Genomic DNA, 27,924 nt, shown 5'->3' with positions numbered 1-27,924 from the left:
TAGTAGTTCTCCACATCGTCGAGTTGTTGTCTAGGTTCTGGGGTCCATCGTCTAGGCGATCGCATCGATCCTCTCCCACGACTGCAGTTGCACGCTATCCTCTAGCTTCGGCTCGGACGCTGTGTCCAGGGACACACGTCTTAACCCCATCATCCACCCAACAATCCCAGCCGGCACCCAATTGCCCACCAGATCGTATGTCACACTACCACGTCCGACGCGCCATACCTTCCTTGGCTGCTTCTGCGTGAGTGCATCGAATACGCCGTTGTGCAATTCCCGAAGACTTGAGCCGCTGTGATTTAACAATCCCCGGTTCTGCGCGACACGCGTTTGCGCTTCGAAGTTGTTGGCATACAGCGCTCTGGTAGTTGCTGGCCAAGCGTGTGGGCTCCCAAGCCCTCTGGTCTGGAGATGATGTTTCGGACCCACGTTTGTGAGATCGAAAGTTCCCAGATGAAATTGCAAAACTTCAATGCCAAGGGTTCCCAGTTCCGCCCTGAGTGATGCCAGGAACCCCTCGAGTGCGCTCACGATCGCAGTCTCTACGCTATGAAATGGCGGCCGTAGTGACGCAATAATGCTGGGCGTAAGCATTAGGACCCTGGATTTGAACTCACAGACTGTCGGCAGGAGCGCTTGGGTCACGGCGATGGTGTTGAGTACTTTGGCATTCAGCGCGTCTGACCAAAGCTCGGGGGTCACCGTCTCTACAGGCCCGGTAGGGTAGATGAGGTCTGGCACCAGTATGACACCGCTAAGATTGAGGTTGTGCGGGCTCGTCCCCGGGACAGCGACGTGCGGTTTCACAAGGAGCTCGTTGAAGTTCTGAATGGCCTGTTTTGTGCCCATCGTGTCCACAACATCCAAGTGCAGCGGCCGCACGTCTGCTCTTGATTCGCTGAGTACCTGCTGCTCTTCGTCCATGGTCGAGCACACAATGTATACAATGAAGCCGCGTCGTTCGAGGTCAAGGGCTAGCGATCGGACGATGGGCGAGTTGGGTGGTCCAGCAAGAACTGTTGGTGTTAGTCAGAGCCACTGCCTCGCGCCTTCCTTAAGCACTCACCAACGACCTCCGTCCTTGCCCCATTGCTCGCTCGCCGCACTCTTCGCTTGCGGTTATATTTCTTCTGTTCTCTCCATACCAGGAAACTTCCAGTGCCGACAAAGGCGACGATGGCTGCCGTCAGAGCCCGATTTTGCGACACCCAGTCTTGGAGGCGATGCAGGTAGGCACCGGTGATGGGATGCGGGGGCGGCGGTGGCGGGCGCGGTCGAGCGCGTTCTGGCAGCCATCCTTCGGGGAGGCTCTTCTTAATGTATCCGGCGACATGCGCAAAATGCGCATCAGTGGCGTCCCATATCGATCCCGTGAAGTTGCGGACGTCTTTCGTGTACTCGGAGAGCTTCACCCACGTCAGCGAGGCGCAGAGTCAAAGTCCGTTGTCTTACTCACCACGCCCAGAATCTGCTGGTCGTCGTTTGGCATGTCTTACAATTGTACTATATATCAGTGAATTATACGACTTGACAGCGTGCGATGCTCCCAGGTTCAAAGTCTTTGACAGCTGAGTGTGACGACTCCGCCAGTCCACTACGTCAGGCACTGACTCGCGGAACGGGATCCGCACACGGTCGCACGTGAGAGGCACAACCGGCCTCTGAGCTGTTGCGCCACTCTCTCGGTCAAGTCTAACATTAGCATCAGATCTTCCCACAAAATATGCGCGCTTGCTGACCCTGCAGACGATCGCCCTTTACCTTGTTTACAATAGCAGCGAGTTATTACTTTGTCTGAGTGAAGTCGTTTAATCAACGACCTGGCCTTGCCATCGTCAAGCAGCAAAGGCCGCGTGAAGTGCTTACGTGGCTGGCCTCGTCCTTCGCCTCTTTCTTCAATCTTTCTTTACTTTTCACTTTCCTTCACGGCTCTGCCACCAGGTTCCTATATCTTCTGTGCAAAGTTGGCCGCGCGCATATCCGATCCACTGAGTCATTTACTGCAACTCTCAACTACACCAAGTTGATCTACCACGTAACGCGCACGTATCCTCTCACACAACCCAACCATGAAAGAGATCGACGCGCATTTCGATGCCTACGAGCATCTGAAGCATCTGCCTAGGGAGAAAGAGGCGTTGCACATGCTTCGCAAGGCAGCTTCCATGGTGAAGCCGATTATGAGGAAGCGCGGCTGGAAAGTCAAAACACTATGCGAATTTCTGCCCGAATCGGCTCGACTACTAGGTAAAATCTCAAACTTCATGACTGGAAAATTTACTAACTTCTCAAGGTCTTAATGTAAATCGCACAGAAAGGATTCTCGTCCGCATGAGGTATCACTATGACGCCAGACAATTCCTACCCTTTGAAGAAATCATGGACACATTACTGCATGAACTTTGCCACATCGTATTTGGCCCCCACGACGGCAACTTCCACAACCTCTGGAATGAGCTCCGCGAAGAACACCAGACCCTTCTCATGAAAGGCTACACTGGCGAAGGCTTCCTGGGACAAGGCAAGAAACTAGGTGGCCAACGAGTCCCACTTGATGAAATGCGCCGCAATGCCAGGAAGGCCGCTGAAAAGCGACACGCCGCATCTAAACCCAGTAACGGAGGACATCGCTTAGGCGGATCACGCCCTGTACAACGTGGCGTCGATATGCGCAAGGTCATCGCCGATGCAGCGTCACGTAGAATCAGCATCACCGACGGCTGCGCGAGCGGGACGGCAAACGCAGGAACATTGGTCGACCAGCAAGCCCAAAATGGATTCCGAACGACTGCAGAACAAGACGACGCAAATGACTGGGCCATCGCGCAAGCCCTGCAAGATCTCATGTACCAAGAGGAAATGCAGAGGTTAGGTGCGCCAACAGGAAACGGCGGTCTAGCCTGGGATCCAGAGAACGGGTTGTCCGTCGACAATTACCCTGCCCAACCTCCTTGTCCGCCAGGAAGTGGCACTACACAGCCAGGAGGGTACTATGATAAAAATGGTGTCCAACTTAATGACGAACGCGACTCAGGTTGGAAATCGAATGGGAAGGGCGGTTATTACGTGCCCGAACATCCAGAGAATGAACCGTCAAAGAAAGCTCGGCCTATACGCAGCATGGCACAAACACCACAAGAAAGACCCATATCCCGACTCGTCACCCAACCATCATCACGGTCTTCGAATCCTAAGTCCTCTTCTTCCTCACGAACACCATCAAACTTCCATCCCCACGGCGACGACCAACGACGAAACAAGAGTCTTCCTCCGACACCCCTATCCTCATCAACACCTGATCCTCCCCTTCAACCCCTCCCTCCATCCCAGCAAAACCCACATATCCCTCCCCCAGACCACTGGTCCTGCCCCACCTGCACCCTCGACAACCCCCTCGCCCACCTCGCCTGCTCCATCTGCACCACAGAACAACCACCCCAACCCATCCCTGAACACCGACGCTTCGCCTCTTCTGACTCTTCTTCCTCCATACCCAACTTGCCCCGGCCGCCTCCGAGAACGGATCTGAGGAGGCAGGGGGGAGGGGAGGTGACGACGCCGTTTGAGCCTGCGAGGGGCAGGTTGGGTTGGAATTGTTTGGTTTGTGGGACTTTCATGGAGAGGGAGTGGTGGACTTGTAGTTGTTGTGGGAGTATGAAGGCGGAGAGTTAAGGAAGGTGGAGGGGTGGAGGTGGTACACGTTTTCTGGTCCTGTTTCTCTCTTTTCCTTTCCTTTCTCAGTTTGGAAGGGGTGTGAGGGATGCCGTTATTTGGAGTTTTACGTATATATACCCGCGCCGGGAAGCGCATGATGAAAGTTTGATACGTATTGGATTTTGAAAGTCTTGCTAGCTAGACATCTACACTAGGGCGAACGGGGGAGGTGGTGGGGATCGCTTGTTGCTTAGTAGAGGTACACTACCGCTACCTAATGCTACATCCTCAACGTTGCATTCACAAACATGCCGTCCGACTCAGTCTGCGCGACTATAGTCTCTAAGAGTGGGTGGGGGAGGCGGAGGGGAGGTGGAGGGCTCGCTCGTTGCCAGTCAGAGATGCAAGACCTCTTCGCTATCTTACATCTTGAACGCAGTAGTAACGAACATCCCATCTGAATCTGTCTGTACCTCAATACTTTCTGTCCCCCACGGCGCTTTCCTGGGCGGGCTCTCTGGTTTTAGAACTGGTGGCGTCGGCACTCTTTCTACAGGCTCTTCTCCGGACGCCAATTGCTGTTGCCGTTTCCGCTCCTTGTAAAACTCCTTTTGATGTGCATCATATCTTGCCCACATCTCAAGTAGAAGCCTTCGGCACTTTGCGCGCTGGAAGTAGCGCAAATCGGGCCAGTGGCATTGTCGATAGATAGCCCTAGCCTCCTGGTGTCGCGTTAATCTATCCAGTCTCGTAGACATTCGGTGAGAATACGACAAGCGAGGGGAGGTGGGGGGAGACGAAGTGTATGGTAGAATCGTGTAAACTCACTTTTGCCCATGACATGAAGGTATCGGAGGCGTATATCTTGTCATCTCGAGCTTCCCATATCATCCAGTGATCAGAAGGGTGTGGCAAGGGTATCATTTGGAGCGATATCAGATCTTGACACAAGCCGTCGAAATAGGCGACCGCAGGCACGGGTCGAGACGAACGCCATTCTTCGTCTTCTGGGACTTCCTCGAATGGTCTCGTAAGGTACGGGCCACGAGCAGTCAATTCACCTAAGATGGAACGCTGAGTCAAAAACGAAGCGAAACTGCAGAGTGGGACTGATGCCGATTGTCTATCTTTGTCGTCACCATATTACTTACCATTGTTGGTATCCAGCATCCACCACGTTCCCAGAGAGCTTCCCTCCAGAGGAACCGACAGTGGGATGATACCCTCAGGTATCCTTGAATCTTCAATCGGCCACATTCCCGTCATGTCAGCATCTTCGAGCTTGTAATCTTCCTCGGGATAGTAAAAAAGATGCGGGTAATAGTTAAGTGTGGTCGTGTCTGGGAAGACGGGCCTATCGTTGCTGTGACAAAATGGTACGTGGCGGATGAAGTCGATCATTCGATCGTTGAAACCGAGTCGACGGAGCTTCGAAAGCGGAATGCTCTTGTCGAAGCGCCCTCCTTTTCGAGCGTATCCGATTTCTGCCGGTTTGATCGATACTGTCTTTGAAAGGAGTTCGTAGTATCGGGTGATGCTTGCTATTATAGCATCGCGGTCGTAACTAGAGGCTGCGCTTGCGCTCTGCGATGTAGCTGTTTCGGCCGACATGGTAACGACGGTCGTGATCTTGTGTTCAGATATGAATTCGCAAAAGTCATTCAAACAGGCTTTTGCTACGGCTTTTCCTTGATGTTCACGAGAGGCAACGCGTTGCTCCTCGCTGCTGAATGTTGATGCGTTCGGAAATTGTAGCACGTAATTACGGCTTCATAACTGGACTAGAAAGTCGGGTGGTCGGCATCGCAGAGAGTACTGAATTTCGGATTGCTATCGCGAAAAGGAGATGCACGTGCAAGCGACGCGACATAGCGAAACGGATTAGGCATGGCGTTGCCCCCGCCTGCCTCCAAGCTTCTTGGATCCGGTCACGGTCGTTCCTACACGAACGCATCGCTCACGAGGAGGCGTTTACGACTTTAGCTCGATTTTTACCTGTGCTCGTCACCAAAGCTGCGTTGTGGTAGGCGGAATTATTGCCATCTGGCATCAAGACGACAAGACGACAAGCTATCGTTAACCACCGGATGAACTGCGGCTCTATGGCCACGTGATCGGACCTTCGCCGAAAACCTATCTGTCTCCGGATGCCATGATCGACCCGGTGGCCCAAGATTTCAAAGGCGACTCTGCGAGATTCGATGATTGCAGCCACCATATCCTTAGTGTGAAAGAAACACAGCGTTGCCACCTCACATTGCTTCGCTCGGAACACGCTCCAGGGTGCAAATGACGAATCGACGGCACGGGTCGAGAAAGACATGGCCGATCTGCTCGTTTACATTTACACACTAGGCAAACAGCCTAAAACAGATGCTAGTGCCCATCACGAACAGGCACGAACGAATGGTTAAGGAAAGGTAGACGGAAAAACCAAGATGGCCGTTACCCCAGATAGATTGCACTTTCTACCAACCCCGGTCAAAGAAGATTTTCCCCAGCTTTCGGCTCCACACGACGGGCTTGGTGGATATAGGTAAGAAACGACTATATAAGAACGAGTAGTCCGCAGCAGAAATGGGGTAGTCACCGTTGTCGAGCATCATCCACCACAATGCGTTCCATCCTCCTCGCCGGCGCTGCTCTCGTAGCCACAGCATTGGCTCGAACAGTTCCTCACCGTTCGTTGGCTGCCAGGCAGAACGGAGGCCTTCCCAGCACTTTCAGCTGGACATCGAGCGACATCCTAGTCAGGCCCAAGAACGATGGTCGCAACCTCGCTGGTATCAAAGATCCCTCAATCATCGAGTATGAGGGCGTATACCACGTCTTTGCCAGTACAGCAAAAGAGGAGGGCTACAACCTGATGTACTTCAACTTCACCGACTTCGACAAGGCACAAGAGGCGCCATTCTACTATCTTGACCAGAGCGCCATTGGTACCGGCTACAGGGCTGCACCTGAAGTTTGTAAGTAAAACATTCTTCCAAATCCATACATACCAGGATGAGAATAGAAAGAGTCCCCAGCTAACACTTCGCAGTCTACTTCGCTCCTCAGAAGCTCTGGTATCTCGTCTACCAGAACGGCAATGCGGCATACAGCACCAACCCAGACATCTCCAACCCTGCAGGCTGGTCTGCTCCGGAAGTCTTCTACCCCGACGGCACTCCCGCTCTCATTGCAGAGGGCCTTCTCACCCCTCAGCAAGGCTACTGGGTCGACATGTGGGTCGTATGCGACGAAGCCAACTGCCATCTCTTCTCACACGATGACAACGGCCGCCTCTACCGCAGCCAAACGACCGTCGCCCAGTTCCCTGCTGGAATGAGCGAGCCTGTCATCACCCTCTCAGAGCCCAACAAGAACGACCTCTTCGAAGCAGCCACCGTGTACCGCGTCGACAACAGCACCTACCTCCTACTTGTCGAGTGCATCGGCCAAGGAGATTCCCCCGGTGGCCTACGTTACTTCCGTTCCTGGACGTCTTCTTCGCTCGAGGCCGACGAGTGGAAGCCGCTTGCCGCTACCCAGCAGAACCCCTTCATGGGTGAGGCGAATGTTGAGTTTGCCAATGGAAACAGGTGGTCGGACAGTATCAGCCATGGAGAGTTGATTAGGTCCCAGGTTGACCAGACCCTCTCGATCAAACCGTGTGGTATGAGGTTCTTGTACCAGGGTATCGATCCTCAGGCGACCGGGAGCTACAATGCGCTGCCGTGGAACCTGGGTCTGTTGACACAGACTGGCAACACCACCTGCTAGATAGATATGTGAGACGATGAGAATGAGATTAGACGAAATGCCTACTCATGCACAATTGTATATAGATTCAGGAACATACTCGTATGAGCGCCTTCTCAACAAGTCAAAGAAACCACAATGATAATCATCGTTCAAAAGCAGACTCCCATGACGTTGACTGCACTATCCTCTTACACGCTCAGCTCACTGAGTACGTCACCTTACTACACCCCATTACAAACCACTACCACCACACTGGAGCCCTCCAAACACGATGCTCGTCCCCTTGTCACAAAAGATTCCCTGCAAACCCACGATCTGCACAAACACGGTACGGTCTCATCTCGGCACCACCCACGCCCCAACATGACGACTTCCATCGTCGTCATCGTTCGTCACCCGCCGCGTCCCGTCTAACGCGCTTTCCAACGAGGAAAAAGGAACTTTCCGGGACGCGTGGTCGTGGGAGATGCACGTTCCTGGTTGTAGTGGAAGGGTTGGTGGCAGGTGCGAGGAATATGCATGTTGACTTGTGCATATGATCTGCGCTTTGTGAAGGGCATGGACGGATCTAGACGGAGGGGGATAATATATCGTCGCGCGACTTTCCACAACGCATGGCGGCGTGGGAGACCGTGAGATGGGGGTATCGTGAGTTTCCTAGATGGGCGACTGTCTAAGCGGGCCTCAATGGTGATGCATGCACCGCAGCCGCTTCCCCGGCCGGGGTACTAGGTCTGTGTACCGGCATAAGCCTTTCACTCGCGTGGGTGATATGCTGACAGTAGATGACGTTGCGCCGAGTGTGATAGAAATCGTTATCGTCATATCACTCATCATGTCTCTTGACGAGCGTACCTAGGGACCGATGAAGTACGTCAAGCCTTCCAGGAGCTAGCCGCTTACTGATTGGCAGTCAGTGTTGGTGTCTTCTTCGTTAGCCAGGCAAGTATCCATGCGTAGATTGACTATGTGGCTCATCAGCTTCGTCGCATGTTTCGTCGTTATCGCGCAGTCTCATGCTGTCAGTGCAATATGACAAGTCGTCCGTGTTCATGAGAGATCTCTGCTTATCGCGAGCATGCCATCGCACACCGGCTTTTGCCGTTGCGATTGCTGTAGTCGAGGTATTTGGTTGTGGCGAGCCGAGCCGGAGCATTCACGGGGAAGCGGGATGGATGTGGGCTCGTCGCTGGGAACGGAAGGAACGATTTATCATCACACGATACCATGCTTCCGGTGAAACATATTCTCGTTGACGGATGGAGTTAACGCGAAGTACGATGATAGAGCTGTAGATCTTCCCATGACGTGAATGCCAACGTCCGTTGCGTAAGAGGCAGGTGTGCGTATAGACTCGTCCATGGCGAAAACGGGGAGGATGGGGTCTGCCGTTTCGAAAGAGCTTATCAGACCCGAAAGTGTGAAACAGATCTAGAGCTCGAAGAGGTTGCGACAACTGTTCCGATGGACCTGGGTTCTGGACACGCAGAGCTCCTGCTAAAGCTTGATCACCACCGTGGTTGCATCACAATATCGCACTCGACAACCATAGACCCAACAACCGGAGAACATCGGAGAAACAGCTCCAGATCACGACGATCCTCGATCCCGATCAAGTAAACCCTTCCCAACTGCATACACACGCCGCAGGAACACGAACGCCTCGCTGCAAAGTGCAGACGTCAACACTTGGCGAACAGCCTCGTACGAAGCATTAGGATGTCAACACACGCGCAACATCAAAATGATGGTGTGCTACCCCACGATTTGCGTAAAGGGAACTGGGGTTGCTTTGCTAAAGGATTCAAACATGGTCAAGCGAGCGAATTGTTGAGCTAGTGTCTCGGTTAAGATTCCGATGTGACTGGATTGGCGGGATGGGGTGGATTGGTGGAACATCCAAGGTCTTCTCGGTCCGACTGGGTGTATGTTATGTCATGGGGAGGATTTGGGAAGGTGTTGTTGAGGATGGCGGGTTGCGATCGAGGATTGTTACCTTGGCTATAGAAGAGGGTGTTAAGAAGATTGATCGCGGGTTTTCGCCTGTTGCTGGGGCCAGATGCGGGGTCTTGGTGTATGGGTTCTTGGTAAGCTACCTAGGTATGAGTTCGTTACGAGTTGCTAGACGGAGATTGATGGTTACAGGTTCCTGAGAGCGTATGATGTGCGCTTGAAAAGAAAGAGTTGTCATTGTGAGCCTATCAATCCTAGGATGCGATATATGGGGTTTACAGGCCGCATTGAATGCCGCATTCTCCGCCGCTCTCCGAAAGTCCGCGGCTCCGTTACTTCAGGGAATATACTGCGGACGCATGCAATGTGCAGAAGTTCATTCTTCTCACGAAGAGCGTTCGCCTAGAATTCGATGAGACCATGCCTCCGTGGCCGCGGAAAGAGCGAGACATTCAAATGCAAAAGCTAGGATCTGTGGATTGTTGAGAGAGATGCCATGTAAAATGCGGACCTTAGCGCACTATGTGTACACGCCGCAAGCGCGGTGCTGCTAATGACTTTCGCATCGCTTACCTCAACGAGCTCGCGCCCGAACCCAAGAGACCTTGCTCACTTGAATTGTCGTGCATCTTAGTGGCGTGAGCAGCTGTCATGACCCCGATGTCTCATGAACACTGCCTCTTTGTTCGTGTGTGCGTCATTGGAAGCCTTCAAGCCCCTTCTCTGGGCATGGAGAAATAACGACCCTCGATCCTCCTATCACGGTCATGAGAGGTCCATGTTCGTTATGGTAAATCTAGGCAGAGAGAAATTTAAGATAGCCTGGACACCGTACACGACACGGGCGGTCGTCGCAAATCGCGCGTAAACCGTGGGCTTCCATGAACCGGGGACGGCGACCAGACCTATCGTAAGGATGAGACGACGCCATCTCTTTCGCTGACACCCAAAATGTATCGGTACACTGTAAGATAGCAATGGGCAGATTCTTCAATTCGTGGAACCTCAAGACCGTCAAACGTGGGATGATCGGTAGTCAACTAACCTCTTCACCGTTCAGACATTCCGATCAATTACCGTGATCAAATGTTGAGGAGGCAAAAGCATCCGAGAATATATCAACTGCGGGACTGAGGTTGAGTCGGAAGCGTCTGGATATACTTGGCATCCCACGTCCATGGCTATAACAGGTAGAAGGGCGTGCGACCAGGTACGGACATCCCACACGATCGACTCGGTGAGATCGGTTGAGGCTCTTTAGACCGAATCAGGAACGAACGGCATGGCGTGGCAAACAGGCTCTGCTGCAACTGCCGTTGTACGGTGAGCCCATGCTGCTATGAGCTGTGAATAGCAAATGACCCCCACGGTCGACAAGAGATCGACGAACTACAGCTAAAGTAGACCGCGCGGTAACTGTACCCATCGTTTACTCGGTTGGTGCTCTTAACCGAGGCTAGTGTTGAGTCCAACGGTGTACTGTATTCGGTGATGTATCGGACGTGCCCACTGCCATGCATACACTTGTTACTGTATGTGGATTTTGCAGACCGAGCTTACTTCTGCTGATCCCGTGTGTGATGATAGAGAACGAACTGTTGGAAGGACTGTGCCACAGTGACGTCCATCCAAAACATCCCTGGAGTATCATCTGCTGACAGAGCTGGAACTCGATCAGACCACATACTCCTTGCTCACTGCATCGGTCTCGGAAGAGGCGAGCGAGGGCCTGGTCCCAGTGAATCGCATATGACCCGCATGGTGTGGGCTGACCCCTCACCCCTCATCAGCACTAAATTCGGTGCGGCGTGGATGCCGAGATGTCGGACAAAGTTGCACGAGGTGAACTTTTCAGATGCTGGAGTGGATCTTTCATATTTTCCTTGCTCTTTTGCTGCGTTTATGTGCGGCTACGATCGTGATGTGGAGAAGGAAAAGGAATTTTGGCCAAGAAGCTACCGTCAGGACCCACCCCTTGATACCTGTGACTGCAGCGGTACCCTGGTAGCTATACAACGTATTCAAGGGAATCATCACAAGACTGCGGATGCTGATGGATTCGGGCGTCACTGACGTACACCCTGCAAGATGAGCGGATGGCTTGAACTTTCGCAAACCTCGGGCATCATCTAAGACGGCAGTACCCAGTATTACGTGCATGATTCCAGGGCCTCAGTGCATGAAGAGGCAATACAAAGACGCACAAGACGTGATGGCGAGAGCGACTGGGCATCATGCAAGTCAGAGGCCTGGTGCAGCGGCAGGTCGAAGGTGTGCGGCTTGTTGTGCGAACGTGGTAAGAAGGCGGGGAAACAGGTCTCCAGGATCGCCAATTTGTGGGGTAATAGCGTCTCGTCGTTGATGGCTGCATGGTCGGCTCACGCTCGGTTTGCGACGAGGCTGTGTGCATCCTCGCGAACATTACAGTTGTTTTGCAGGAAGGGGATGCCGTCGAGAGATCCATTAATGCCGCTACGTACGCAACCATTGCATACAGCTTACGGCAACGCCAGGAAAACTCTTCATCCTCGTGCCGCTAGATTGTGGATTTCGCATGACTTGGACGTCGCGGATTACACTTCCGGGTTATTGACACTGGAACCGATTGGATGAACAGAGACATGGAGGGTGTGTCGGGCCAAAGAAGTCAGTCCAAGTCCTCGACGATGTGAATTAAAGTTCGCGGTGTTTTTGAGTGCCGAAGCGAATTGCCACGGCATCGCGTGGGGGCACAACAAGATCCACCGAGAATCAGGTACGATGAGCGAGGCGTCTCAAGCATTATCCTGCTCGCGTTTGGACCTAAGTCGTGGAAACAAAAGCAATGCGCGAGAACATGCTGAGGGCTTTCGTCCCTGCTGCAGTTGCCGAAACGGCGTTCGGCACATTGCCGCGATGCTTTTGCTCATAATGGTGCCATTGGCTTGATGCTTTTCGCGTGCAATTTGGTCGTGGCTTGCACATACAGCAGTGCAAACACCTTCCATGTGCGGATTGGTGGATATACGAACCAGATAATGTCGTGTCCACAGCACGACTCGTACACAATCGCCCTTGCGGAAACATGTTGTGGTGAAGAGCCTCAAGGTTTGAGCTATGGCCAGACCCCGCCACCAAGAGTAATGGGCGTGGGGTGAAATACCTCGAGCGATCGGCGTCGTCATCCTGGCCAGGCTCTGTAATGATGAGACATGGGATGCATCCTCTGATAAGTTCGCTATTTTGGTCCGTTTTAGGTGGCCCTACGGCGGTCGGATATGGATGACTGCCTCGGTGCGGATATTGCATGGCCTTGTGACAAGCTTCTCCTCCATGCTGTCTGCCACGTCTTGCAGCACCGCTGGAATCCTTTGGTTTCTCTTACCCTTTGCATTGCTCTACTGCACGTCCGAGTGGTCGCCGAGCTAGACGGCTGGACCGACTGGGACCACGAAGGTTAAGACGGGGTGGCCGGGGATGCTGAACGGAATCAGATGATGCGAATAGGCCGGCCACGATTCCCCCACCCCCACACTAACACCCCCGAACGGTATCCATCAACGCTCTTTCGAGCCCGCCAACCCTTCGCATGGTGCCAGCTGTGGCGAGAATTACCCTATCAGCTTGCAGCCAGGATTCCAAAAGATCGTCACAAGGCGTTCCCCCCTTGCACTTCACGTCCGGCCAAGATCCGATGTTCACAGCCTCTCACCCCCTGCTCGCTTGATGCAACGTGAGCAAAAAAGCAAACGCCGCTTCAATCAGCAATCCTCGCCGCGTTTATTGGCCACGCGCAACCCCTACAGCTAAGCGCAAACAGCTGTACCTGGTATCGGCTACGTGCAGAGCAGCACCTCGAGCAGGCTGCGGGAGTCACCGCCCCTTTGGTCGTCACCAAAGATGCCTGCCCAGTACCCATCCCTCACTGATGCACTTCACGCACCTTGCTTTGCCTGCCGTCACTAGCACTCCTGACAACGCCGTCAGCTGGACCCCCACACTCCCCATTGCAAGGTCAAGTGTCCGGCGTTTGGAAATATTTAAGTACCTGTACTATCCTCGGGGTGTTACCAAACATCGATCAACCATTGACGTATTCGTTCCGTTCGTCGTTGCTGCGTTCCGCTTATTCTTTGTCAAAAGTCCCGCTTCTCTCTGCAAGCTTTTGTTAGTATAAAAGTTTACTAGACCTCCACATCCGAACTCTTCTTATCATGTCACCGCACACCGACGCACCTTCTCCCGCAAATAGCTTCGTTCAAGATTCCGGCTTCCACCATCCTGTCCAATCCGTCTACACCATGAACCGATACACCGACTTCGACACCAGCTCAATGGAGTCTACTGATGTTGGCATCCGGCGGTCATTAGTTCCTGGCATCTACGTTCCTACTGTAGCGTTCTTCGAACCAACTTCAGATAACGTTGACGTTGAGACTACCGCCAGCCATGCCGTTCGTCTAGCCAAAGCTGGTGTTGCCGGTATCACCACTCAAGGGTCCAATGGCGAGGCTGTCCATCTCTCCCACAAGGAACGCGACCTCATCACAAACACCACCCGCAAAGCTCTTGATGACGCAGGCTTTGGTTACATGCCTGTAATCGTCGGATGCGGTGCTCAGTCGACCCGGGAATGTATCGAGCTTTGCGAAGAGGCAGCCTCCGCTGGCGGAGACTATGCCTTGGTGCTTCCACCAGCATACTACCAGGGCTTGTTCTCGAAGGAGACCGTAAAGGAATTCTTCCAGGATGTAGCCACTGCTTCGCCCATCCCCATCCTCATCTACAACTACCCCGGTGCTGTTTCTGGAATGGATCTCAACTCAGATATCATCATTGAGCTGGCTCAACATCCCAACATTGTCGGTTGCAAGTTGACCTGTGGCAACACAGGAAAGCTGAACCGCATCGCGGCAGCCACCCGAGCAGTCACCGTCTCTGATCCTGGATCCGGCTTCATGTGCATGGGCGGATCCGTCGACTTCACCCTGCAGACATTGGTCGGAGGCGGTTCCGGTATCATTGGCGGCATGGCCAACATCGCACCCAAGACATGCGTCAAGCTCGTTGAGCTATTTGAAGCTGGCAAGCTCGCAGAAGCCCGCAAGCTCCAGGCTATAGTAGCCAGAGGCGACTGGGCTGCCATTCAGGGTGGTATCATCGGAACAAAGGCCGGACTGATGGCTCACTATGGATACGGAGGATACGCTCGCAAGCCCCTCCCCAGGCCTGGCAAGGACGAAGTCCGCAGGTGGCGTGATGCATTTGACGAGCTCGTCAAGACTGAGAACTCTCTCTGAGTTACGCACGCAAACACGATGTCTATCTCTGTCCATCGAAAGAGGTCATCACAATTGCTTCCGAGCATCTTCTCGCATTGCTCTTGGCGTTGAGCGTACTTTCGCATATTTCTAGCGGCGTTATCTCAATTTGACCGTTGCTTCGTTCACAGTCAGTATGGTGGGCGTTATCTGTCGTTACGAGGCTGCAAAAAGCAATTGTACCCCCTGCCAACGTTGTTACCAGCAGTGGCTGTATAGCGCTTCGAGCCTTCTGGTGGCTTTTTCTCAATTTCTGTAAGCGTACGTTTAGCTTCGCATAGCAGTTAGTGGGCGGATATCTGATTCAAATTGTATTTCCAGTCTGTTCGGACCTGTCAGTGTTGTAGCAATGTTGAATTCAATACTTTCGAAAATCGTCCTTCATGGTAATCACACGACAATGCAGTGCTCGTCCGTGCTGTTATCCCGGCCTGCGCACTCCTCCGAACTCGCTCTGCACATCCAATAGCAACACAGGTCGCAGCGAGGGCTCGGCCTTGATGTTTGCCATGATTGGATTAGCGTGTTTGTATGGCCCTTAAGCCACTGACCGGTGTAGCACATGGAACGGCTGGTAGAACCCCCCACGAAAGAGGGCACACAAACTTTCCGGTACATATTCTCAGCCACATCCGAAGAGCCGGGGAGTGTCGCAGACTTATGAACTCCCTTGCTCAATAGGAACGCATCCCGCCCCTGTGGTTCGTCCGATTTCTGCGACTTTGAGGAAGTATCAGTGCCGACTTCCGCCGTGGAACGATGCTTCACTAGACGGAGACCATGAAGCGTCATGGGGTTGTATTTCGAAAACATTGAAGTGCGTAAATAACCAGTCGCGTGAAGGCTCACACATAAGCCCGCTCGGTGAATGGCTCTGCCCTACATTGCCAACAACATACTCAATGGCAAAGGCAGCCACTCATAGCAGCGAGTTTGTCGACTGAAGGCCTGCAGTAAGCCGTGTAAGCCAATCGGTGTCTTTGCATCGTGCCCTATCCGCGTGGCGTTCGTGTTGCTTCTGCCGGCAAGTAGCGAATACATGCGCAGACAACGGTGTCGCCGTGCTCCGTCTCCGTCTGCCACTGGGTTGAGCAGCTGACAGCACTATCGCTACCCATGGACCGTGATAGGAAGCTTGCTGAAACTTGCACGTCTGACAACATGGTCCGGTGAGCAAGCCTTGATAATCAGCAGTCTCGCGTAGTCACCGCTACTTTGCCTTCATCCCACGCTCAAGCGCATAAGCGTTCCAGCATGATGGTAGGGCAACATGGCACGTCCCGTCTTACACACAGCTGACGGGAGAGTATCTTGTGTAACATCCCACGGCTTTGAATGCATGCAGAAACCGGTACTCTGTGTAGATGAGGCATCCGATGCGATGCGCGTGTGCAGTGAGGCGAGCCAGGGCTGACGCAGGATAGCATGGAGACTGGGGTAGGTGCGCCGTGGCGCTTGTATGATGAAGTCGTCGTGTGCGGCGGCGATATGAGAGCTGAAAGAAGTCGCGTAGATCAGGTGATAACAATTTCAGGGAGCGGAGGAATCTTGAAGGACTTGATGTCAACTGGTCCAGGGCTGCGTGTTTTGCGTCCTTTCCTGATTAGGAATGGTCTGAGCAGGTCAGCACCAGACGCGTGCGCGGCAGCGACGTTCAGCAGTCATGACCCTTGCGTGACGTCTCTTCATGAGAGAGAATCAAGCAATGTATGAGCCTGTGTTCCAAACAGGACTAAAAGTGTAGACGTTCGCTGGAAAAGGTGATGAACAGCCTGTCCGCACGTTGCTGGTACCACCGCGAAGACCCGATGAACTTACCTTCCATCTGCCACGATGTTAGGTGTTGGGGAGTTGGATGCTCTTTCACGGTAATTCTTGGGCGACCTTTCTCCATAGTGTGGGTCATCTCAAGTTCCTTCCTTCCAATAAGAGTGGAGTCATCATATTCGCTGCGCACGCAAGCGCGCTTCTACACCTCTACTCTTGGACACATTTTTGCGTGGCTCTATCATAACCACAAACATCAATTGCATTCTTGTCATAGCAATCCGAGGCCACTATACAAGCATCCATTATCCGGCGGAAGTCCTCTCGGTAACACGAGCTGCTTCCCGTCGCATGGACTACTACCAATGCTCAACAGAAGACCTTTTCACAGAAGCACAGCGCCGCGGTTTCCCAAGGCTTTGGAGCTCTCGGGACCGGCTCAGCGAGGCATTGATGCAAGATGACGAGGCAAAAGGATCGGATGCGACAACAGTTTCTACCACGGACCGCGGCGCGTTCATACCGCGGACTGCCAGTCTGGAACACACAGCGGAATTGGACAAAACCAATTTAGCTAGTCAATTGATCAACGAGAGCGCGTCTACCAAATGTGTAGTGCGACAGGACGGCAGAGCTGACTATTCCCAGAGATTATTTACTGGACGTTGAACACGTTCTTTCCCGCAATACAGCTCTTCTTCGAGTCGGGCTCGTCGTGTACCATCGACTGCGGGAGGTTCCCGGACGCAATCGTTGGGCTGGATCCCGCACTCCGATTCAGATTGACGGATTGTGCATACGAAGAAGAAGGTCGCGTGGTTAACAGCATACTGCCTCGACGTTTTGTACATTCCGGTACTGGTCTCGTCATACAAGAAGCAGTAATCGCCCATCGCACGAGTATTGCAATCCGGAATTTTTCGGATCCACAGAAAACCCAGCTATGGCGACCGGGCGTTGTTGTCCAGCCCAAGGTTACAAAAGAGCTGCACACAGTCGTTGGGCTCAGGCTGAGGGGAATGGACAAAACAGCGTACATATGGGCGAAGGCTGCGGTGCCTACCGGAGGAAGGGTGTGGGGAAACGTGAGGTCATCTGGCCTGCAAGACGATGTGCCTGTCCCCATACTCCCTTCTGTAGAGGAGGAGCCCGGCGCTCAAACAGTCGTGGTTATTAAGGACAGCCTGATCGAGCGCAATCGCCAGGGCAATAGGGAGATGGGGACCTTCGAGGCCATTACACCAGAAGATTCTTCGTAATTGTACCAGAGTTATACGTCACGACACAGCTGGCGGTGGACGCGACGATGTCGAATTAAGTGTCTGGTAGTAGATTAGCTTGGCAAGTAGCCATCTATCTTCAAGGTCCCTTCCGACGCATGTGAGGATATCCACTCGGGAAGATCCGGCCAAACTCCGATAACGTGTGTCTGGAGCTGTCTCGTGGTCGAAAGATAGCAGCATGCTGACAAAAGTCGACGTTATATATCCTAAGCCCGATCGGACTGGTATTGCGAGTAATCTCGGGCGAGTGTGCAAAACAGCAGGACCGAAGCGGATGTAAGGATCTTGAAGTGGGGTACTGAGTCGATCCCAGGCGCGGGCGCAGCTATAAAGACACTAATTCCCACGTCAGTGCTGTTCAGCACCGCGCATCGCATCTACAACAGTCAGTACATCTTGCAAGTCCCTGTTGGTTTTGACTCACAGCGTACAGAACTCTTTGATACCATCCACCTATACCTCATCATGTCTGGCGCCAACGCTATCGTCCTCTACCCTCGCAAGGAGGGCTCCACCTTTGACAAGGAGTACTACCTCAAGACACACATGCCGCTCGCCATGAAGAACTGGAAAGACCACGGTCTCAAGTCCTACGCCGTCAGTGAGCTCAACGCCGATGGTCCATACGCCATCAGCACCGTCATGGAGTTTGACAGCCCTGAGAGTGTTGGAAAGGCCTTGCAAAGTGAGGGCACCAAGGAGGTCATGGAGGACGTAAAGAACTTCAGCAGCGAGACACCGATTCTCGTTCACGGCAATGTCGTCGGACGGAGTTAGGCTTGGAACCAAATAGAAACAAGGTTGGCCGAGGATCGTGAGCGATGGATACTATGACGAGGCTCATGCAGGGTGTGGTGTGGAGACGGAGGTAGGATGGGGTTAGCGGCGTGAAAGCTGCATGGAGGGGTAGCTGTCTCGCTTCCAAGGTTGGGATGCCCCGCACTTCGTCCTTCCGAGGTATCCTGCATCAATCCAAGGTGACATACTCCATTTTGCAAACATCATCACGCATTCCAATCAATCGGACAATTAAAACATTAGACTCGTAGTGTAAACTCTAATGAACGTTTACCTGTGTTCAAGAATAACTGTCGTCATGGTATAGTCTTCGATGCGCAGACCTGTACATCCAAACAGCCTCTGACCTCGTGTTATTGGCTGTGATAGCACGGCCAGAGTGTGCAGAGCTGAGCGCTTCAGCTTCGACGTCATGGGCTCAGCGACACAGCCTCTATCGCTCTACCAGGTATTACGAAGCTTCAGACAGCCATTTATGTAACATGTCTGCAGCTGCCTCGTCGTCTCTTTCGTATGCGAGAGCACGCTCACATCACAGATGCACGTCGTGTACCACGAAACGCCCATCGGCTTTACCCAGCGCATGCGAACCACGGACGATGGGCGACCTCTATGCGTCATGCCCCCTCGATCGGACGCGCAGAGAGATCAGACTGCTCACCCTCGAGCCCAACAATGACGAAGATATCACGAGATGCAGCCTCCAGACCTACAGCCCAGAAAACTGTCCATCGTATACTGCTCTGTCTTACACCTGGGGTGCCGATGTAATGCACACCAATATCGAGATCAATGGCGTCAGTGTCCCGATTCGCGAGAATCTATGGGACTTCGTACATCAGCAACTACTCCATGGAAATTACGGACCCTTCTGGATTGACGCAATCTGTATACAGCAGTCGGAGGTCGACGAGCGTAATCACCAAGTTCGATTGATGAGTTCCATATATTCAGAAGCTGGCAGAGTTTTGATCTGGCTCGGTAAAGAGGGCGATGATAGCGACATTGCCATGCAGATCTTGGAGGACGGAGACCTGATCGACTGGACTAAACAGCTGAATTTGGATACCGACGAGAGTGACGAGAGTGACGAGATTGACGACAGTGACGAGGACCGTAACTGGCCTCGTCCAACCCGGAGAGTACCTAGGTTCAAGAGGTTCTTAACCTCAACAGAGGATCGCAGCATTACAGCACTATGTAACAGAAGATATTGGTCCCGAATGTGGATCATACAGGAAGTCATGCTTGCGGACTACCTGGAGATACATTGTGGCTCAAAGATTGTCTCGTTATCTAGTCTTGTGCTATCGCTCGAGGACCTCGCAAGTGCGGTCAGACATTTGGAACTTATGGATCCTTCTTTTTCTCACGATAAGACTTACATGTCTCACCTTGACGAAATCCTCGCCAGTCCTGCTATGGACATCGCTATGATACGGGGTCAATCCACACCACGTGTGTCAGTCACTTTCTCGGATTTGTTGGAAGCATATGGCGACCATGAGTGCGGGGACATTCGAGATAAAGTCTACGCTCTTGTAGGGGTCGCAGAATATGGCCAGTCTATCAAAATCGACTATCGCAAGTCAGCAAAAGACGTTCTTATCGACCTCCTGTACCACGGAGGCAATCGGATTAAACACAGAAAAACTATTTTCAAGCATCAAAGATGGGAGGGTGATGAGCTGTTCAAATTTGCGCAGCTATTGAGCAGAGTTTTGGACGTGCCTCTTTCTGAGACTGAGATACAGTTCCACGTTAGCCAGAGCGAGAGCGTAGCGATGTTTCGGGACTGGGAAGAATGGAATTAATAGATGGCGTGTTTTGAGATCGTCAACGCGGAAGGAAAGTCGACATATAGACATCAAGACTACAAGTGATCAAGCAACTGAACACACTCTCAATCATCATAACTCCATTAACATCCCCATGCTATACCGTGCGAGCCTGCAATCCGATCCAAAGCTCCCATTCTCAATGCTTGATATTATGTACGAGAAGATGCAGACGTGAAATATATACAGTGAACATCGGCATCTCGTCTCATACTCTTCAATCCAATTGTAATCGATCCCGAATGACCTCAACACTTTCTAAACGAATAGCCCATCTATCTAACGGCGGTACTGGCCCTGATGCTGTTGCTGTGCGTACTTCGCTGCCTGTTGCGCCTGGTCAAAGCTTGCGCCGTAAGCCTGCGTGGGCGGAGCCTGCTGTTGTTGTTGCGCCATGTTGCCGTAGCCTTGCGGTGACGGCTGTGGGAAATACTGGCTCTGCGGTGTCTGTGCTGGCGAGACCCAACCTCCAGGGACGTTCATCTGTGGGGTTGGCGCCTGTTGCGGGAAGTACTGTTGCTGCTGTTGCTGATACATGGGGTGCATTTGGCTCGGTGTGGAGTACGCCATTCCGACGATGCCTGACGGTGTACCAGGCCCGGTAGGCATGCCCATAACACTAGGAGTGCCCATCATGCTTGGCGCGCCCATTACACTCGGAGCACCCATGCCGGTTGGCGTGCCCATACCCATAACACTAGGAGTACCCATCATGCTCGGCGCATAGTTGCTCTGAGCCATTGCATATTGTTGCTGCATCTGCTGTTGCATCATCATCTGCTGGCGTTGCTGGACCTCCATCATTTGGCGCTGTTGGGTCTGCAAGGTGCGTCGGTCGATCTCAGCTTGCATAGTCGGTGTGAAGCTCTGGCGATTGGCCTTGTGAGCCGCCTTCTCCTTCTCGCGATAATCGATATAACCTGTAAGACCTGTCGGAGGCTCCTTTTGCACTTTCTTGGTGTTCTGCGAAAGGTCCAGAAGAGGAGTGTTTGTCATGCGAGCCACCTGTTCCTGCTCGCGAGCAGACAAAGTAGTAGGTTGTTGATTAAGCAGTGTCTCAGCACCGCGGCTTAAAGGGCGGCTGGGTGGACGGGCAGGACCTGGAGAACCCTGAGGCGACCGCTGAATATGACTCCAATCTCCAGAGTGCGTACGAGTCCAATCTCCAGAATGCGTGCGACCGAAAGGAGGTGGGGTGTGCGACTTGCTCCTGCCATGTCCATACATTATAGGCTGCTGCTGATGCGCCGCACGATGCATCACCCAGTCTTCAGGATCCAGCCTTGTCTTGTCCGGCTGCTGTGGTGAGGCTGCAGCCGGCTGCCATGCGACTTGTCGTGAATCCAAGATCTGCGGAGAGTTCGAACCACTACGCGCATGCATGGGTTGGTTAGGTGACCCTGCACCGGAGATATAAGACAGTCGGTGCTGTTCATTCGGGGTAGTCGCAAGATTCTCCTTGGACCGCGAGGCGCTATTATCGTGCAGCATCTGTGTCATGGTTCCACTGGTGCCCGGACGCTTGCCGTCAAAGTCCAGCGCGTACGTCGGGCCAAAGTCAATACTGGGAACAGCCGCAGGCGCCTGTGCTGGGTCCAGAACAGACTTGTAGCCATGTGGATCTTCATCTGAGGGAAGCTTTACGTTTGGATCTCCAATCATGGTCAGAACACCGCTTCTTGGTCGATCGGTGCGTCGTTCAGGCAATCTTCGTGGAGGAGGCGCAGGTTCCTCTTCAGCGATGCTGGCATAGTCTGGCGTGGAAGTCGATATGGCATCATCGTCGTAGAAACTACTTGATCCGCTTGGCTGACGATTCAGAGTGGGCTGTGTGATGTTGAAAGCGTCGAGAGCTTCAGGGTCGATTACGTCCTCTCGTAAACTGTCGAGTCTTGAGCTACTGGTCGAAAGGGTGTCATCCTCTTGCGAGGCTAGGGGAGACCGACCTGGTACTGGTTTACGGGGTATGCCGCCGCTTTCGGGGTGCGGACGATAAGGGAGCTCGTGACTGGGGGGCTGTGGCGGCAACTCACTATGTTCTGGGACCGATGGAGCTGTCGGCTGGTAGCCGGTGGGAGAGTCGACGAACTCGGAATGCTCGACGTATGGTGATGCGGGAATGGTAGACAGGCGGTTCCCAGAGTTTTGGTTCGTTGGAGGCGGCCTTGAGTTGACACCAAGATACATCGATTGCCCCTGATCACCGTACGCGTTGTAGTCACCACTGCGTCTGCTCTGTATGGTGTCCTGGTTTCTCCAAGCCCCGACTGCGCCAGCGGCAGCTACGCCCCCTGGGAAGGATCCATGTGAAGCGTCAGCCATTTGCTGAAGCGTGGCAGAGTCGACTGCAGGGTTTGGCTTAGCCATGGGCATATTGGGACGAATAGGTGGCTTTTGATTGGCAGCGTGCTCCTGGGTCGGAGGAAGGTCGACATAACCTTGCGGTGGAGCAGACAGATCTGCAGGCGGCGGTGGAAGGTTCTGTGGCTCCTTGATGGGGCTCTCGTCGTAATCTGACGCAGACGAATCATAAGGCTGGACCGCCCCGTTCGACGAACCGTTGAGTATACGATGCTGGGGAGGCGTCGGCGGTCGCTCGTCTTCGTATGGCGTCTCCTCTCGCGTGAATCTAGATGGATTGTTCTCGTTGCGTCCGTTGACTTGCTCTGACACAGATCGCTGATGGCGTGGGGTACCGAATGGGTTTGCTGCGGGAGCTGTTCCGACGCGACGCGGCGCTTGCACTTCAAAGTCTGGGAACTTGCGTGTAGGAGATGACGCGCGTGTGGACGGGCTGGAACGAATGGAGCCTTGGTCTTCAAATCGCAGGTTACGAGGCGTGAAGCCTGCCCGGCTGACGGTGTTCCTGCGGCTGGCGCGACTGTAGATGGATTCTGCGTCTTGGTTCGCAGTCACCATTCTTGTGGATGTGAGGTCCTTCAATTGCTTCCTCCAGTGGCGCTCTGACCACTTGTCGCTGCCCTCGGTGTTGATCAAGCCCACCACGTCCCACATCTCCAAGTATCCGTAGCGCCTGTCGGAGGGCATAGCGAACATCAAACCGCGGGTGTCTAGAACGTCTGCAATCAACTTCTTTGGGCGTCCGTATAGTGAGAATGTATCGAACACGGGGAAAAGGTACTGGAGCATAATCTCAAATCCTGAAATAGCGGGACGCGACTCCGGCATGACAAAGACGAATCCTTCTGTTGTACTCTCTGGCGTAGAGTGTATGGTGATCTTGCCCTCGATCTTCACCAATGTAGACTGGTCGATGAGCGGCTTCGACTGCGGGTAGATGGCGTAGCATGAGTATGCGTCCTTGACCGTGGCGATGGCCTTGGTTTTCTTGGTGACCTTCTTGGTATCGTAGAACTTGATGTCGCCTTTGAGTATCGGCGGCCGCTCGTAAGCGTTGCCTTTCTTCTGCAGTTTCTGCATCTTGAGGTATTCCTTCTCATCTGGCGGAGAGACGACACACCAGCAGCGGCGCCACGGAGTGCCCGCGCCAAACCGAACGCGCACCCAGTCCTCGTACTTTGCGCACTGGCGGTCCAGTATCATGCGGATGTTGTTCAGCGTCTTGCCCTTGCCAGCGATCAGCGCACCCGTGTACGCTTCCGACAGAGTGGTGTGTTCGAACATGGCGAGGCGGATGCCGGCGGTCCATTGCGTAAGCGCGTGGTAGGAATCGAAGTGGAAGAGGTATTTGTTGCTCGCGGCCGTGGACACGCTGAGGATGTTGTCGAGCTTCTTTCCGTCTTTGAGGGTCATGGAGGGGATCTGCGGGGTCAGTGAGGTCATAGTGAGGGCGTGAGCGGACATACCATGTGGATCGCAGCGTCCGTCAGGTTGATGAACGTGGGCAACACCTCGGCGTCACCCCCAGCCTGGTCTAACGCGCTCGCATCCCAGAGGGAGAGGATGGTGCCCACGAGCTGGACGAAGTACTCCTGCCATCTCCGATCTGGCGCGGGACGGCCACCTGCATTGCCGTTAGTATCACAGACAGGCATGGCCTACAGGGCTGACGTACGGGTGTCGGTGTCGTGGAACTTGAGGAAGTAGCCCTCCTGGTACAGCTTGTTCGAGTGGCTGTTCAGGAAGGTGAAGATGCGCTGCAGCTCGGGCAGCGTGTCCTGGCTTACTTCCATGACGGGCGGCTGGTATGTCTGGATCATGGACATGGGACGGACCGAGGCTCGCGAGTCGCTGCGCTCGCGTTGGGTCGCGCGGGAGGGAGGGCGCTCGCTGTTATACGAGTCGAGAGCGGTGGCCGACTGTGCAAAGTTGGCTGAGCTGACGGGTTGCTTCGTCGAGGGTGAAGGCGGAGCGGGGGACGCGGGGCCCGGAGACGGTCCGGCGGACGGAGGGTTCTTTTGCAAGGTATTCTGGTTGGAACCACCCCATTGTGACATAAACGACAGAACTGTGAAGGGGCGAACCGGGCGCAACATTAGTGAATGTTCTTCCAACGACGGGCACTGCCGGCAGGGGAGCGAGGGACGCGGTTTTGTAGCCGGCGCATTATTTACCTCTCTTTGGACGACCCATGGCAGCAACGAGTGGCGGTATTAGTACAAGTGGAAGGTCTCTCCTCTATGCGGTGCACAATGCAGGTGCTCTACGGGCGCGTTGTCGGTACGGAACCAGGCGTGCAAGCCACGGGTACACCGGCTCGCGGAATGTTACGGCGCAGCGACTAGAGCTTCTTCGGGAACGAGCGACGAGAGCACAGGATTAGAGATGTGTGTAGAGGCGGAGGAGGACAGCAATCATGGAAACTACAAGGAGCGAAAGAGCGGTAGGCGTAGTACGTATATCTGAGGTCCGTGGTGGACTTAGACTTGTGGAGGAATTTCTGGGCACGCGGCAGGGATTAGCGTGCCTATGACGCGAACCTGCGAAAGGGTTCTGGTCTTTGGAGATCGTCGCGCGCTGGACGATCCATCTACCGGCTGACAGATTCGTATTCCATTGCGACTTCTTCCATATCCGCGCAGACGGCAGCGCGCTCCTTCATCGACATCAACGCATGGCCGCGTGTTCCATATCCACAATCCTCCCGGAGACCTCAATGGCCACTGCACGCTTATTCATTGGCTCTTGGTCGTATTCCCAGCGCATCTAGAGGCCCCGTACTAGACTAAATTGGCGGCCGCCCACCTGTCTTCGGTCACTCGGCACGGACTTTTCCTGTTCTGGGTAACGATGATGCTGTGGCAGTGCATCTTGGCCGTTTCTGCCAAATCCATGTGTTGGCAATAGCGGCCGGAACGCGGCCCACGGAATCTGGGGTACCCAGCTGTTCTTCCCTTAACAGAGGTTTGTCAGATGCGCTGACCAGGCATACAGATCTTACCTGCATGCCATCCTAGCCGAGCACTCCGAGTAACCGGCGCGTCGCGTCGTATGTTGTACCACAATGCCATGTCAGACAACGGTGCCAAAGGTTGATGTTGGCATGCATCATCGATTGAGTGACGAACGTGATCGCCCATCGTGGCGTTGTGTAAATCAAGGCTGAGACTGTCTGCTTTGGTATTATTCAATAATTCGTTTTAAGCCGGCAGTCCGCATGGCATATGAGGGGAAGCTGCCGGAATGGCTCGCGAATATTCGTCAAGACAGTCCTCGGGTTCATGAGTACCGTCTCGCCTTGCCAATGCGCTTGGCGAGCATGTCGTGACGGAGACGATATGTGTTCACGTGATATGACGCTTCTGGACTAGCGTTCTCAAGGCGCGGTAGCGTGATGGCAGCTGACAACGCGGGCGCGACTGATCGTTTGCTCCACTCGGTGCCAGACGCGTCGAGCTGTAGCATGTCAACTTCAGTTTGATACTGCATTTCGGATAACAACCCAACTCGCTCACTTATCCATCGTTCCGCTCCCACCGCACAGTACCCTCGCTTAATATCCCGCGTCACAGTCAGACAGTCAGTGCTGCCCGCACCGAGCACACACCAGCACATCACAGTCACCACTCCACCAACGCCAGACCTACACTCTCCCACCTTCACCTTCCACAATGGCACGTAAACGCAAAGTCGCAGACGAAAAGCCCTCGTCCACTGGGTCAACGCCTCAACCCAATTCTACAATGGCACGTAAGCGCAAAGTCGCAGACGAGAAGCCCACGTCCAATGGCTCAACGCCCCAACCCAACGGTGCGAAGAAACGAAAGATTGACTGGTCGACGGTAGACAAAGATCTCAGCTTCAAGATTACAGCCGTCACTGTCAGGAAACACAAGAAGCCAAGCAAATCAGCAAAATCAAAGCAGGGCGCTGTAAATGGCGGGCACGTCAGCGAGTTTGACGCGCCTTTGGACGCGGAAACCACGCAGCCAAATCCATATCCCAAGACGCAACTACCTGAGCTACACGTCAAGATAAAACCTGCGCTGTACTGGGAGGCTATGCGGCGCTATCGGAGATTCACTGTGAACGGCGAGGAGTTCGAAGTAGGTCAGATGATCTTTGTGAAGAAGAGCGAAGAAGACAAGATCGCAGAAGGTCCCGGTACGATTGAGCATTGGATCGCCAAAGTTCTCGAAGTTCGCGGCGGAGATCCCGAGCATGTCTTTCTCAGAGTGTACTGGGCATACCGGCCTGAGGACATACCAGGTGGACGACAAGCGCATCATGGCGACAGCGAGCTGATAGTCAGCAATCACATGGATATCATCGACGCTTTGTCAGTGGATTCGTCCGCAGACGTGGTGTATTGGGACGACGACCCGGAAAGCCTCGACCTCAAGACAGATCAGCTATTTTTCCGCCAGAGCTACGACATTACAAAGCGCGCCAACAGCCAATTGAGCAAAATGAAAACGTACTGCATCGACAAGAAGCCTTGCAATCCGGACGAGCTTCTTCTACAATGCCCACAATGTTCAGAGTGGCTTCATGCGGACTGTCTCAAGAAGCGAGCGCTCCAAGACGCAGCACCGCAATTGAAGAAGCGGGGCCGGCCTAGCCAAGTTCAAGCCTCCACCACCTTGGATGCAAGAATCAAGGCGCAAGACAACAAGGCCCGCCTGACAATATTAGAGAGGCGCGGCGGGAAACCCAAACGCAAGTGGGACGTGGACATACTATGTCTTGTATGCGGCGGGATGGTAGAGGAAGCCAGCGAGAAAGCATACAAGGAAGTGCCTGAAACTGCAGGTTCTCAATTCGGCTCCGATATTTCTGAAGACGACAAACACGATATCATACCCACGGCATCTATGGTTGCCAAACCGCCTGTCCAGGACGACGATGCAGACTCAGTCATGGGCGATGCAGAGTCCGATCAAGACGTCGAAGCCAAAGACCCACCAGGAAGCGATGCTGAGATCAAGGGTGAGACTGTCGAAACACCCTCCTCCGACTAGCCCACTAAATTCCCACCCTAGTGCCGAGAAAGAGAGGCCGTCCTCCCGGATCCAAGAACAAAAGGAAGCGCACTCCTTGGGCTCCGACTAAGAAATCTACACTGCCACATGCCAAATATCGCAAGACGGAAACGCGGAGAGAGGGTGTTTTCCCGCATGCTACATACGACATGGATTCAATTATGGTCGTGGAGAAGAC

The 27,924-nt window shown here is 53.6% G+C and overlaps 9 protein-coding genes across 9 annotated transcripts; 6 read left to right on the top strand and 3 right to left on the bottom strand.

Annotated features, from left to right (window-relative positions):
- Window positions 1-51: 51 nt before the first annotated feature.
- Window positions 52-1,492, bottom strand: J4E79_009801 (uncharacterized protein; the record flags this gene model as incomplete). The annotated part of the gene is made up of 3 exons (XM_049358642.1): window positions 52-1,019; window positions 1,070-1,409; window positions 1,460-1,492. The coding sequence occupies 3 exons, from the start codon at window positions 1,490-1,492 to the stop codon at window positions 52-54; spliced, it is 1,341 nt and encodes a 446-aa protein (XP_049206745.1).
- Window positions 1,493-2,072: 580 nt separating this feature from the next.
- On the top strand, window positions 2,073-3,092 carry J4E79_009800 (uncharacterized protein; the record flags this gene model as incomplete). Its single annotated transcript, XM_049358641.1, has 3 exons — window positions 2,073-2,250; window positions 2,297-2,990; window positions 3,038-3,092. The coding sequence occupies 3 exons, from the start codon at window positions 2,073-2,075 to the stop codon at window positions 3,090-3,092; spliced, it is 927 nt and encodes a 308-aa protein (XP_049206744.1).
- A 1,644-nt stretch (window positions 3,093-4,736) lies between these two features.
- Window positions 4,737-5,268, bottom strand: J4E79_009799 (uncharacterized protein; the record flags this gene model as incomplete). Its single annotated transcript, XM_049358640.1, has 2 exons — window positions 4,737-4,753; window positions 4,809-5,268. 2 exons carry the CDS (start codon window positions 5,266-5,268, stop codon window positions 4,737-4,739), a joined length of 477 nt encoding a protein of 158 aa, XP_049206743.1.
- Window positions 5,269-6,271: 1,003 nt separating this feature from the next.
- J4E79_009798 (uncharacterized protein) lies at window positions 6,272-7,422 on the top strand (the record flags this gene model as incomplete). The annotated part of the gene is made up of 2 exons (XM_049358639.1): window positions 6,272-6,626; window positions 6,701-7,422. 2 exons carry the CDS (start codon window positions 6,272-6,274, stop codon window positions 7,420-7,422), a joined length of 1,077 nt encoding a protein of 358 aa, XP_049206742.1.
- Window positions 7,423-13,550: 6,128 nt separating this feature from the next.
- Window positions 13,551-14,636, top strand: J4E79_009797 (uncharacterized protein; the record flags this gene model as incomplete). Its single annotated transcript, XM_049358638.1, has 1 exon — window positions 13,551-14,636. The coding sequence occupies one exon, from the start codon at window positions 13,551-13,553 to the stop codon at window positions 14,634-14,636; it is 1,086 nt and encodes a 361-aa protein (XP_049206741.1).
- Window positions 14,637-17,885: 3,249 nt separating this feature from the next.
- J4E79_009796 (uncharacterized protein) lies at window positions 17,886-18,484 on the top strand (the record flags this gene model as incomplete). The annotated part of the gene is made up of 2 exons (XM_049358637.1): window positions 17,886-17,931; window positions 18,060-18,484. 2 exons carry the CDS (start codon window positions 17,886-17,888, stop codon window positions 18,482-18,484), a joined length of 471 nt encoding a protein of 156 aa, XP_049206740.1.
- Window positions 18,485-19,104: 620 nt separating this feature from the next.
- On the top strand, window positions 19,105-20,319 carry J4E79_009795 (uncharacterized protein; the record flags this gene model as incomplete). The annotated part of the gene is made up of 2 exons (XM_049358636.1): window positions 19,105-19,963; window positions 20,051-20,319. 2 exons carry the CDS (start codon window positions 19,105-19,107, stop codon window positions 20,317-20,319), a joined length of 1,128 nt encoding a protein of 375 aa, XP_049206739.1.
- Window positions 20,320-20,622: 303 nt separating this feature from the next.
- On the bottom strand, window positions 20,623-24,761 carry J4E79_009794 (uncharacterized protein; the record flags this gene model as incomplete). Its single annotated transcript, XM_049358635.1, has 3 exons — window positions 20,623-24,126; window positions 24,171-24,328; window positions 24,380-24,761. The coding sequence occupies 3 exons, from the start codon at window positions 24,759-24,761 to the stop codon at window positions 20,623-20,625; spliced, it is 4,044 nt and encodes a 1,347-aa protein (XP_049206738.1).
- A 1,614-nt stretch (window positions 24,762-26,375) lies between these two features.
- J4E79_009793 (uncharacterized protein) lies at window positions 26,376-27,725 on the top strand (the record flags this gene model as incomplete). The annotated part of the gene is made up of 1 exon (XM_049358634.1): window positions 26,376-27,725. One exon carries the CDS (start codon window positions 26,376-26,378, stop codon window positions 27,723-27,725), a length of 1,350 nt encoding a protein of 449 aa, XP_049206737.1.
- Between the last annotated feature and the right edge of the window lie 199 nt (window positions 27,726-27,924).

This window comes from Alternaria viburni (assembly GCF_023758015.1).
Source record: "Alternaria viburni strain BMP 2772 chromosome Unknown scaffold_27, whole genome shotgun sequence".
Taxonomy (NCBI): Eukaryota; Fungi; Ascomycota; class Dothideomycetes; order Pleosporales; family Pleosporaceae; genus Alternaria; species Alternaria viburni.
This window is presented reverse-complemented; position numbering and strand designations above follow the sequence as displayed.